General features: G+C 37.9%; 1 protein-coding gene across 1 annotated transcript; it reads left to right on the forward strand.

Moving 5' to 3' along the window:
• The first annotated feature begins 222 nt into the window (after positions 1 to 222).
• Positions 223 to 10,227, forward strand: LOC110054144 (uncharacterized). The gene is made up of 9 exons (XM_020760476.2): positions 223 to 351; positions 2,789 to 4,494; positions 5,173 to 5,358; positions 5,675 to 6,025; positions 6,835 to 6,937; positions 7,418 to 7,552; positions 8,146 to 8,232; positions 8,906 to 9,004; positions 9,536 to 10,227. The coding sequence occupies exons 2-9, from the start codon at positions 2,823 to 2,825 to the stop codon at positions 9,570 to 9,572; spliced, it is 2,670 nt and encodes an 889-aa protein (XP_020616135.1). The 5' UTR covers positions 223 to 351; positions 2,789 to 2,822; the 3' UTR covers positions 9,573 to 10,227.
• The last annotated feature ends 3,122 nt before the right edge of the window (positions 10,228 to 13,349 follow it).

Consider the following 13,349-nt stretch of genomic DNA (forward strand, 5'->3'; position numbering starts at 1 on the left):
TTCTGTCATTGTAATTGTTAATTAGTTACTTATTTTAAATTGAAATTTAGTTGTTACTTCTATTCCTAACGGTCACTTCTGAAGAAGTAAGTTGAAACTTACGAAACGTCAAGTAAATGAACTTTGTTTTTTAACATGCGTTTTACTGTCATGTTTATCACGCAGTAGAGACCGAGGCTCCGCAGTGTGAGACTGGTGCCTAGTATTACCCAGAACCCATAAAGCGCTTGTCATATATATGGCCCTGTGTGTTTTGTTGAATATTTGATTATTTACATTTTGTCGCCATTGAAATGGAGTGTGCAATAATCATGGACCTTATGTCATCCTTCTGAGTTAACAAGGAATATGGTAAGCTTGCGTAGACCTGCTTAAAAGTTTTAGCCGTTTCAAAGATGCGTGCATCTGAGTAATGTATAGAGCTTAGTTATTTTTCTTGCGCCTTCCTTCGAAAGTGAGAGTGAGGCTTTTACGAGTCTTACATTTGTGAGGAAGTTGACGTACTCTTTTCGTTTTATAAAAGGTACTTTGATCAATGTGTTGACTTGTGCACTATGGAGCGATTTCTTCAATTCTTTGACTTTTGTTTTCAACTTGCAAGCTTCAATAAAGATGACATCGCGCCGTACGTAATTTACTAAACTCATATAGATTTGATATTGAAGTCTGCGGAGTTATCTTTTTTAGCTTATAAAAGATTTTCTCAGGATACAACTGTGAACATTATGCTCATATTTATTTTAGAGTGCGGTTTTCAAAAGGGCAGTCGAACACGTAAACTAGCCTAGAGCGAAAACAAAGAGTCTCTTCCAAAATAATTTCAGGTGACTCAGCTGCATTAAGAGCTTGCATTATGTTAATTATGTTTTGTTCACTTCCTTCCATGTCGGCTAAAGATAGTAATCGTTCCATCCATGCCTCGTCTTGTTGTAATATGATAGGAATAGAATGGCTAAGATGACGGATAGAAGCATTTTAACCATATTATCGTCTTATATTCCACCGCCTGCATGATAAGCTTAGCCAAACCAATTCCACTTTGTAGAATTCTAAACCAAGTGTCGAATTTCACGCTCGATTTATTTTTAATCGATCACTTGTGACAGCCCAACGAATTGCACTTTCCGATGTCTGACCCATAATTTTATGATAAGCAATGTGCTTAGAAGAATTGCACTGTGTTAAATATATTTCAGTGAGATTCCGTTATGTGGCGGTTTATTATTTATAAAAACTTATGAATTTTAATTTGGCAGGGTCCAATATATTTCTTAATTTTTGCAGCCGGATTTAATTCAGCAACTGTTGACAAAAGAAGGGATAAAGAGAATTTATCTGCCAATTTTTCAGGCTTTTGAATATATTAATAATCAATTTGTGTTGAAATGAAATTTCGTAGAATGACTTGACTTTTCGTTTTGTGACTGTATATTGGACATTATTTTTGTTTTGACACACTGTCATGAAATGTGATATTACTAAAGAATAGTAATTTTTGACTCAAAATCCTTTGTGGCTATCTTTTTGTCAACAATGTCTACTTGATTAAAAGCCAACTCAGTTGGCTTTTAATCAAGTAGACATTGTTGAGGTTGGAAATTATCATGTTTCAGCTTCGTGGCAGTTGAGCTAGAAATGGCAAACATCTATATACGTGAATTGTATCTTCTTCAAGGCATGATCTCAGTTCCAATATCCAAGTAAACCTTAATTGAAGAACTTTGTTATATTTGAGAACTAAATTTCTTTGCTGGGTTTTCTTTGCAGGATTATGATTGACAAAATTTTAGAGTCATTGAGACGCGGAACAAACTTAGCTTTTCTAGCATAATAATTGTTGAATTTGCAGAAGACTAATGAATTTAGGAGAGAGAAATAAAACTGTTATTTGTGAATACTGATAAGACATATTTATATTGTACCCAATATTTATAACTAGCTTTCAGCACAATCTCCAGCTACTATTAGGGAGTTATGCAAATTCTTTCAAGCAGATGTAGACACAGAACACTGTAAAAATTCTGATTATTGTTTTAAGGCCTGTTAGGTGAGCTTGTTTTGTGTAGGCCCCTTTTGGATTTGAGCATAGGGAGGTGTATACATTGGAAGGAATTTTATATTTAAAATACTTTATGTCTTAAAAAAATGCACATAAAAAATTTCAGGTGCATGGGAGGGGAAGCTTTTATTGCAACTGTGGTGGATATCGCCAGTATATTGCTGAATATCATAAGGATAACATTCCTTGGACACCTAGATTTTGACTCTCATGGCTTGACCAAAAAAAATGTACAGTAGTTCAAAGAGTGCTTTCAATTCATGGTTCCATCTCCATTTATGTCATGGAACAAAAGATCTGGGGACTGCTAATCAGTTTTAATCATACTATACATACATTTCTATATAGTTCAGATCCAATGTTTGAATGAAACCTAGGCCTGTACCTAGACCTATGTTGAGTACACCTGCATGACTGTATGCTGGGAAAACAAGAGAAAAACTATAAATTATATATTCTAATGTAAAGATCCAATTTGGCAGATATTTATACAAGAGTTGAAAACATGCTACATGTAGATATCTGTAAATCTACAAGTTTGAGAAAACAACTTATATTTTCTTAATTTCATGCTCATTTAGAGAAAACTTTCTTGTTTTAAAAACAGGTTTTTAGGTAAAAGGACTGTCACTGTGTGGATTAAATATTTCAAGTTTACTGATTTGTGCTCAGTGCATTAATTTACACGTGTAGACTCAATTTTAGTTGATTTCATGACTTTTGTTTCAGGTGATCTTGCAGCAGGTTTAGTGTTCACTATTCTATGGTCATGGATGATGTGGAAGAATCTTTAGACAACACAGTTGGGGAGTCATTGTTTCTAGAGGGTGACCAAGATAATGATGCTGAGTTGAATGGCAACCAAAGAACCAGTACACCCACAAAATATATTCCTTTCCCTGAAGAAGAATTATCAATTGCTGACGGACAGTTACCACACCAAGGACTTGTTTTGTCACCAATGTCCAATTCTGGGGCTGGCATTACCACTCATGATCAGCCAAGCTCTTCACCTGACCAAACTTTCCTTTCACTTAGAGAATCTTCTGCGCAGGAGTATTCCGGAGATGAATCACAGTCATTATATACCTCTGCATTGCCTACTGTAAATGCTACAGTGACTTCAGATAGCTGCAGTGCTGCAGAGAGCAAAATGGAAGAACCAAGTACATGTAAATCGTCTACCCAAGAGAGTACCTGGGAGACTGCTTATGGATCTTTTCAAGACAATTCTGATTTAAAAGATGTTACAATTAAACAAGAGCACAGTAACAGCAATTTATCAGGAGAATTTCAAGATGAAGCTGTAGATGATTCTGATTATGAGGATAACAGTGGTGAAGTGCCACATGATTTAAGTGGATCAACGAATGAAGACATATCTTCTACTGTAGAGGACGATCAAAATTCACAACATTGGAGAAATGGCATTTTTGAGGGCAAAGAAATCTCAGATAGAACAACACATTCAAAGGATGTAAATTCTCCTGATTTAGACTTGTTAAATGAGATCTGTGAAGAGGCTACCAACATGACAATCAAGGAGGCTTTGATCTGTTCGTTAAATCCGGGTGTGCGAGCTGGATTAAGAGAGGGAAGACTTTCACTGAATGAGAGTGAAATACTGGCCCTGGAACAGTACTGTGAGCAATTCATTGATAATTTAATCTCTCAGCTTTTAAATGGACAGTGGTCAGAAAGTATTAATATTGAGACATGTAAGCAGAAGCCTCAGGAAAGCAAGGCCAAAGTGGCAAAGAAGTTGAGCAGTCTTGATTTAGAGACATTGAAATCTAACTGTGATAGATTTGTTCACAGTATCATCACAGAGTCATTGCATGATTCCTGTTTTGGTTTCCAGAACAAGGAAAGAAAACAAACAGCTGGTGAAAGTGAATTAAATGCCTTGCAAAAACAAAATGTGTTGGATCAAAACAGCGTTCAGGACGTTCTTCCAATCTTCAAAGAATCAAGTGTAATTCAGGAGTATATTGGCTTTCTTGCTGCAGACATTGTGAAGTCAGCATTGGCCAATTTGTCAACTTCCATAGCAACAAAAAGTGGTGATAAGAATGAAGAGATGAAATTGAATAACAATAGCACATCACATGACAGAACAAGTGAACAAGAAAAAACTTATTCTTCAAAAGACACTGTTGGAGACCAAGGTACAAACACAAATGATGACATGCTGAAATCTCACAGTACTTCTGGTAGAGGTATAGAAAACGGAACAAATGGAAGCATTGCATTGATAGGCAGTGATGAGGATTTTGAAATACAGTATGAGAAAGAAACGGAGGAGCTTTCAGATGATGAACAGATTTTTGGTAGCAGTTTAACTGGTGCTTTAGAGACTTCTCTGGAGTTTGATCATGATGTTGGTGATTGGGAAGGTGGTGGATTGTTGGCAGATTTACATACATTGGGCTCAGGTAAGAGAATTTTTTGTTGATCTGAAAATTAAAAGCTGAATGAAATTGAGGTAGTGTGACAGAACTTAGATGCTGGGTCAAACCTATATTTTTCATTAAATAAAAATACACAGAATTGTGCATTTTTGATCTTACAGTTACAATATGTATACTGAAATAATTACTAGCTACATCTACTTGAATACATTGTACTTGTGGTAACTCATGCTTGCTATTGCTATCAGAAAAATATGTACAATTAGTTATTTAATCACAAGTAGTATAAAGAAATGGTTACCATACTTGTTAGCTTGAAATAGCATTTCTTATACTGATAAAGCTACTTCTACATGTAACAAGAAAATGTGTTCTTGGACCCCTGTATTTCTTTTTCGTAACTGAAGTTGATATGTAAAACAACACTACTGATCCCCAAAGATGTAAAGTTGGTATTTATTATACATGTAGACATCTGTGACAGCTAACTAATGGGCAGCTAATACACATGGGCATGCAAGTCCAATTGAATTGTGTTTAAAAAAATTTTTGCTGAGCAGAAATTGGAGACTGTGCATGTGCATTGCACAAGAAAGCTCCTAAGAAAAAAAATAAAAGCTTTGTGTTCCCCCTACAAGAATTGAACCCACAATAACTGCACATTGTTTTCCACAGTGACTATACTTGTTATTTTAATTTTAGAGAGAAAACAGAAGATAGTGTTGCGTGAACTGTCATTTGATGAGCATGCAGAGGTTGCTGGAACAGAATTGTTGGCACCAGTCTTTCTTGCAATTGCTGAGGAGAATGATGAGGACTCTGAGTTCCAAGGAATGAGAAGGAAGGCACAATCTATTGAAGACTTGTGTGCTGTCATTGACGAGGATGGTAATTAAAAATAATTATAATTACTTTTTTTAGCTCATTCACACTGTAATTTTTAATGCCTCAGTAAACAGTCAAATGTTGCAATCTCTTCCTGTGCTGAGATCATTTTCACGAGAGAATGTTATTTTAGAATAGAAATGAAACATCCAGAATGTAGTATCTGATGATCCATCTAAAAATATATTAAAATGAACAATTGTTTTAAAAGCTTTGTGTTTGGTGTACATTTTGTGAAACAGGTCTCTTCCGTTGCCCTGTTGTTTTTCAGTTTTAAAACAACTCACACTACTCAGTGTAATTGCCAATTTATTTTCAGAGCATCCAAGACAAAGGAGTTATTCAGCTCCTAAGAAAATCAGAACAACCCCTCAACCCTTCCACACTGAATTCAAGCCAGAGGAAGACAGCAGTGAAAACGGTGAAGCAGAGCTCAGCGAAGAAGAGTATGAGGGAGATGAAGAAAGTGAGACTGGAGATGAGGATGAAGAAGCTGATAGTGAACACCACGGAGAAGAAAATGAAGAGGACTCCGGTGGTGTAGAAGCACAGCTGGAGGCTGGCTCTGATAGTGAGAGATTCCGCTGGCATACTGTGAGTGTAAATGGCAGGGATAAAATACTGGATTTGAAACTACTGGAACCTTACATGAAAGTCATCTCTCATGGAGGTACATGTAATACTTAACAGAACATGTTTAACCATTATGTCTGTGGATGACAGTATTAGCGGTGGTGAATGGTAAATGCGGGACTTTGCAAGAAGCCAAGACTAGCATTTTTTCTTTACGAGCTTGAGATGTTTTGACTTCTACAATAAATTTGCAAGACAGAGATTTCAAAATGTTTCAAATGCAAGCTCAAGATGTTCAGGTTCTCAGATGTTCAGACAGCTTTTTGAAAAAATCGAGACTGTGCAGTGCACATAACTGAAATAAATGAGACTGTAAGACCCATGAAATTTGCCAAAAATTTTGCAATACCCACAGTTTTTGAAGGACTGTTGGCCACCCCTAGTATTGCCTTGTTAGGTCAGCAATGTGATGTGTTGATTATTTTTCTTTCATTATTTAACACTGAGTTTCACCTTGACTGGAGTCCTTACAGGCTGTGGGTTGTCTAGTTGGACAAGATACATGTACTTCATTCTCATAGTGCTTCAAATACTGTAGCATGCATATTTTACAGCTTGCCCCAACAATGTAGTTGCTGATATCCAATGTCTGCTTCATAGGGGAAAGATGGATGAGTGACAACCACATTTTGTTTTACAAACATCTTGCCATTATTAAAGAGGACATTACCCACTAATCAGTGCGCCCTTTTCCAGACAGAACATTGTGAATTCACGGTCTACTGAATAACTTCAGTCTGACATTTTGCATTTGCAATGCTGTTACAATGCAAGTGACACTCGAGACTGCTCCATGCCAAACCTGACTCTGCTGTGTAATATCTTGTGTGTGTCTTGACACTTTAGGCTATTTCAGTGACACCAAGGCAACTATTGTTGTGATTGCTGCCTGTTACCTACCAGACAGAAGTATAAAGAATTATGATTTTCTTATGGAGCAGTTGTTCTTGTGAGTATGCCTCAGCTTAATATGTTACTTTATCATCAGATCTTTGTCAAATTCCCACCACCTTTTCTCTTCTTCCTTTTGCAATTTTCAATCTGCTTAATCATAATAATCATAATAATAATCTATAGTTATGTATCATCTTCTGTCATCCTTAGTTCATTTTCCCAATATACCTTTAGTTCCCTCATTCACCTTGTGACAGGCAGTTAGCCAGATGGGTGTCCAGGAGTATTGTGGACGGTCATTTTTTTTAGAATTTTTTTTTTTTGTATGTTAGTTAAAAATTATTGGCCTGAACTAACCCAGTAGCAAAGTTTTGAAGCCACTTTCCAAATGCCTGAACCTTGCACACTGCCTCCCACCATCTATCCTCCATCCATGTCCCCTGCTTCCCTCTTCTGAACTAACTCCCCACCCCCAACTCTCCTTATGTCATGGAATGCCCATCTGGACAAAGTATCTTGTTTGGTTCTGTTGTAGTTATGTTATAAGCACGTTAGAACTTCTGGCCATCCATGAGGAATATTACTTGGTGTACCTGAATGGTGGAACAAGACAGCAAAACATGCCATCAGTTACATGGATGAAGAGATTTTATCAGTATATTGAAGGAGGGTAAGAACAGACTTTCTTGCAGTTAGTGATCACTCTAACCTGATTCTCTGGCTGTCTGAGGACACTCGTGCCCACTCCTAGGAAACTGTGGGAGCAAGGAAGTGAGAGGGAGTGAAGAACTAAACTAGCATAACTCATGCAAAGTAAAATCTTTTTATTCCTTCAAGTCGATTGGTACTGACTAGGGATTCATTAAGGGCCTGGCACCAGGCAAATTGACTGCCTGCGAGGATAATTTTGCCCGCCTGGTTTGATCATCTAGCGGAAAGTTTTCCTATGAAGAAGTTCAGTTCCAATAAGTTCTGCCTGCCTGTGAAAACCAGTTGCCCTGACCTGCTGAAAACATTGATGAAACCCCTGACATACCATGTACAGTCATTTAGAACATTGAAACCATTGATAGATTTTCTACAAGGAGGGAAGAATGTAATCCTACTGTTGAAGGCATCATTATTGGGGTAGACCACTGACAGTAGTTACTGATGTGCCATGTGTGAAGAGGTTTACAGCTACTTAGCTATCTGCACGTATTACATGCCTTTGATACAAGCCAGATTGTGTTGCAGCTGACCTACAGCATTGTTATTTTTTAGCCTGAAGAAGAGAATGAGAGAGATGTTCATTGTGCACCCCAGTTTTCGACTGAAAGTAGTGATAACACTCGCCAAGCCACTGATCAAGTAAGACCTTTGTTTAAGGACAATGAAACTTGCATGTGAAAAGTCAGGGACGTATGCTAGAAAAATTTAATTAGACTCCTGAAGAAGATCAATCTGGTTGTGGCTCAAGCTTTCTTTGACCCAGTGACCCCTAAAAGATTCTACTTTTCTAAAAACTATTTCATGCCTGATTGGTCTAGAGACCATCAACACAGTATGACAGTATTTTTTAAATTATTTGCTTGCAACCCACTAGTTTAAGTTTAATAAGTTTAGTAGTAATACTTCTATACTAAGTACTATTCAATTTTCTCTAAACTAGTAAATTTATTGCCTAAAAACTAGCAAATGTATTTCTTATTCTTATTGTAAGGACTCCTGGCCAGGTATCATAATCTTCTTTAAGGAGGCATGTAACAGAAAAATAAATCTGCAAACCCAAAACAATAGTATCTTGCAGGTCTTTCTGCCTTGAACAACTTAACTGATATCTTAATCCCTGTGAGAGGTGACAAACGTATCCAAACCTTTCACATACAAAGTAGGAGGGCCCTTGTGGGGCAGGACATTTTTATATGTAACACTTGTGATGTACCAAGCTTGCGTTTGAGTGTCTCGAGTGATCACCTTACTGATGTAATTAGCTTTACAAGCCTTTGCAATATAATAACTTTTTTCCTCGTCTGTCCTTCAGTGCAAGTTTTTGGAGGAAGCTTAGTTTTGTCCACACACTGGGCAGTCTGTCGAGTCTTGTTCCAGTGGACTATATCTACATTCCTGATGAAGTTATGAGGTTAGTGGCAGAGATCTTTGTTTAGCCACAGACCCTTAAGCACTTAAGAAAGTGGGAACATAGTGGCCTAATGGTGCGTGCTGGACTGGGGTCACTGCGTTGTGTTCTTGAGCAAGATGCTCTACACAAGGCCTCTCTTCACTTAGGTATAACCAGATGGGGGTGAAGGGGGCGGGGTGAAATATTTCACTCTGATTAATAAGGGATAAGGTTTGGTGGTATGAGACACTTGGGCCAATGGAGTCAGTCCCCAGTGTGTGGGTGTATTTGGTCATTCCACTAGTTTGAGTACGAATCAAAGCCGTTATTATAGAACTGCTAGGTTCTATAAGTGGTCTGTTTTGTTGTAGCGTGACGTTTTTGGGAATAATGCTGCTCCCCCCGATCAAGATGCTTATGCTAGAATTCAATAAAGCCAGCAAACATTGCCCGTGTGTAATATGTGGGTATCCTTTTGTCTCAGAATTTCCTAATTGCATCTAGCTCATTTCTTAATTGATCAGTTTGGTTCTGATTTTCTTCCGTTTGTAGAGTGGATCCAACTTACAGACAAGTACACAACCGATGAAGATTTCAACAGGAACATTAATTTAATATGCTGTCAATACATCGACGGTAAAATAACTAGACCAGTCTACATTGATTTGGTGTTTCTGTACCGCAGAACACAATTACATGTATAATACCTAGTCGAGTAAGCTTCAAATAATGAAACAGCTGGACTTACACGAAGTAGCACTTTTAATTACAAGTTATCAGCACATATTTTGTTTATACAAGTTGTGAGAATTTGGCGGTTTATCACTGAAGACCTAATTTTCTCATCACTTTTTTGCTTGAAATGCATTACGTGTAAAATGGCACTTTGACAAACTGATGTACAGTACATGTTAACATTTTATTATGCAAAGCCAGTGCAAGTGACTTGAGCATGCGTAATAAACATTTTTGTTGCATTTTATTCAATGAAAATGGTGTAAGCCGCATCATGCAATTTTATCAAGGTAAATATAATTGTAAAAAAAAAAATTGTTTGAAAGTGTAGTCCAAGTTAAACTAAAATTGGTTCAACAAGTTGTAAATAGGTTTCACTGGTTAAAACGCCGGTAAATTAAGTTATTTTTAGGTATGTAAACTCGTAATTTTAATATATTTTCACTGGAGTGTTTGTAATATACTTATGTCAGTTGTGTCTACAGAATTAAACTGGAGATTGAACTGCAGGTTTTTTTTTTACTGAGCTTTAACGGTGAGCTTTAGTCCCTTCACTTTTCCAAGAATTAAGAGCTGCATTAAAAGAAACGTTATTGGAATGGTTCGAAAGTACTGAAATTTTCATTTGCTTTGGTTTAATTTTGCATTTCTACGCTATACGACTGGCAATCAGAAGCAAAACCTAACGCTAATTGTGATTCGCTCGCACACGTATTCCCACGCTTCGCGTCAGCTACAAGTATTTGCTTCGAAATTTGACTGGTTCACTGGACTGTCTATTTCCTTTGGGTTTGTCTAGTTCTTAGGAATTGGGGGCTAATTGCATGGGCCGGGCAGGTCCGATTTGCTAGGGTAAGTGGGCTTCGTTTGTCGAGATCTCGCCTCTTCCTGTCCAGGATCCTGATAATCGGGCTCGAATGTAGTCACCGGGCAGCCCGAACTACCGAACCGTATCTTCTCGCTAAAATCGACCTCGCTCCGGATTCGCGCAGCTCACATCAAGCCGGACTGAAAAAAAAAAAAAACGTTTTAGTCGGCTCCGGGAGGCATGGAGAAAAATAAGAAACAGGTATGTTTTCCGAAATGCAAGCTGGTATTTTATTAGTTTTGCACAGCCAAAAACAGGGTAAATTTGTAGTATGAGACAAGGCTACAATATCAATCATCGTCAAGTGCTAGTCAAGTCGTAATGCATCAGTCAATTCCAGCTTTACCCATATGCCAGATACATGTAAGTTGAAGTCAGCGTCAGGAAGCTCAGAGTGGCGTGTTAGGATCCTAATGAACTTTGTTTTCCTTCACCCTCAAGAAGATTTTTGTATTTGTCCGCGGGAAACGGAGTAATACGATTCTTTTGATCGCTGTCGGATGCGATGCGAAGATTAAAACCCTTTCATTACTTGTATAAGTGAACTAGAATTTTATATCGAATCGACTCAAGATGTATATCGAATCGAGTTTGTATGTGTATAAAAACGATTTCGAGATATAACGAAACGACTTGGAAACGACAAAAGGACCGGATACCAGACAGTCCAAGGACTCTATCCGCTTGAGGTGTTTAGTACCTTCGTAAGATTAGAAGTTTACTTGCTTAGTTTGTAAAAAAGATCAGCAGTTTACTTGCTTAGTTTCCCCTTGGAACGAAGTGACTATTCTTTGGAACGAAGTGACTCTTTGATGGAACGAAGTGACCATGGAACGAAGTGACCGGATACCCCTCCTCCGGGCCGACCCCTTGCTTTAGGATTGTTCGAAAACAGCTGGTAAATGCTCCACGGCCGGGAAAACTGACTAGTTGTTTAAACGTTTTATTTTCTTCGTTTCTCGTGCTACTTTCACAAAATTTAAGCTAATTCAAGTCGCGTTAAGTCCTAGTTAACTCTTATTTCCCATAACAGTGGGTTCATTACCGGGTCTAGCATTTTATTTATACGCGGTATTTCTTGTCGAGATTCATTAAGAAACTTGCGCCGATGAATTGGTCATTAAAGAAGCGACAATGCTGTGAGGAAAAAAAAAACGATTTTCCCCGAGAAAAAATGTCCTAGTATTGCTCTGGGGATTGGCTCAGCTGTAAAATAAAATTAAGCGATCACTGCCTTAATGCGCCCGAAAATATTATCACAAGTGTCTTACCGTATGGGAGGCTTCAACTTCAACGCTTTCGTTTGAATTTTCCAAAGTAAGGTGTTCAAAGCTGTTGAGCACTGAAGTGGGCTTTCGTGGGACTTAACCCAAGATCACGTCAGATACTCCAATTCTTCCACCTTCAAGCACTTTCCACGCAGGGATTCTTTTCTTCTTTGCGTTTTGACAAAACCTCAGGTGCAAGTTTTCGCTTTGAAGGTGACACTATAGAGTCTACGAAGCGATGTATTGCTAAGCTGTGGTTAGTACGAAGAAACCACCGAAAAGAAACCACCGAAACAAGCGAAACGAGCGAAATGAAACCACCGAAACAAGCGAAACAACCAAAACGAAAAACAGATACGACAAATACGATACGAAACGACCAAAAAAAAAAAAAAAAAAAAACCACGGGCCAGGGAAAGACAGAATTATCTTACATTTAGGACTTTGAGCAGCAAGGCTGCCTTGTAAAGACTGAAAGAAAATGTTGTTGTATTTTTGTATGTATTTTAAGGGTGGAACGCCGACCAAAGCAGATGCGAAAAGAAAAGAAAGGAAAATAATAGAAAAGTTAGGAAAGGAAGTATTCATTGACAACGTCTCAGTCAATATCGCTACTTTTCTCCCTTAGACTACTTTTAAACTGCTTAGTAGCGAGGAGTGGAGATCAGCTTTTTAGGGTTCATTCAGCAGAGGTTAGTTCATAGGAGTGCGGATTGAAAAAAGCTTCAAATGACAATCAAACTCAACGATCTTTTAATGAATTTTCTTCTGATCAACTCATAATTAACAGTCATCTTGTAATTAGTATATCAGCGACAAATGCTGAAGAGAAAAGAACAGCAACAAAAACAAACAAAAAAAACATTTCATTATTCGAGCGTTTAGAATACACCTCTTCACGCTCTAATGGCCATTATGGGTAATCGGGGAAAATTTACAAAGAAGCAAATCGTCGACACCCTTGTGCTCACCCATCTTTCAAAATGTCACGATGTCACACGCGTGGCTAAAGAGCAGGATCTGGGTACGAGATCAGGCTGCCATAGTAACGTGCGAGAGATCAAGACTGTTTTTTTTAAACTTTTTTATTTATTTACTTACTATTTTACTTGTTTCGGTGGTTTCGTTTCGTTTTTTCGGGTTTTAGTACATGCCCCGTTACCGTACCGTTTCCGAAAACAAAACAAAAAAAAGCATCATTTCAGAACCAAGATTTACATCTCGCACGAATGATTCCCATAAAAATGAACGATAACTTCTTTCTCCAATCAAGCAATAAAACAAGCACGTTGTAGCTACTATGAATGGCAACTTGTCCTAATAATTCGATTTAGCACCAGGGGCAATAATGTACTTTTGGAAACTTAAGAGAGGCCGCTTATTGGAGAAGGGGCGTTTATCAGGGTGTGAGCGTGACCGTGAGCGTGACATGTGCTCGCAGTCTACATCTAGGTTTTGCTAACCCTTTTGACTATTTTGACAACAGCGCTGATAA

This window comes from Orbicella faveolata, unplaced genomic scaffold (genome assembly GCF_042242905.1).
Source record: "Orbicella faveolata isolate gen_17 unplaced genomic scaffold, um_ofav_v1 contig_1, whole genome shotgun sequence".
Lineage (NCBI taxonomy): Eukaryota > Metazoa > Cnidaria > Anthozoa > Scleractinia > Merulinidae > Orbicella > Orbicella faveolata.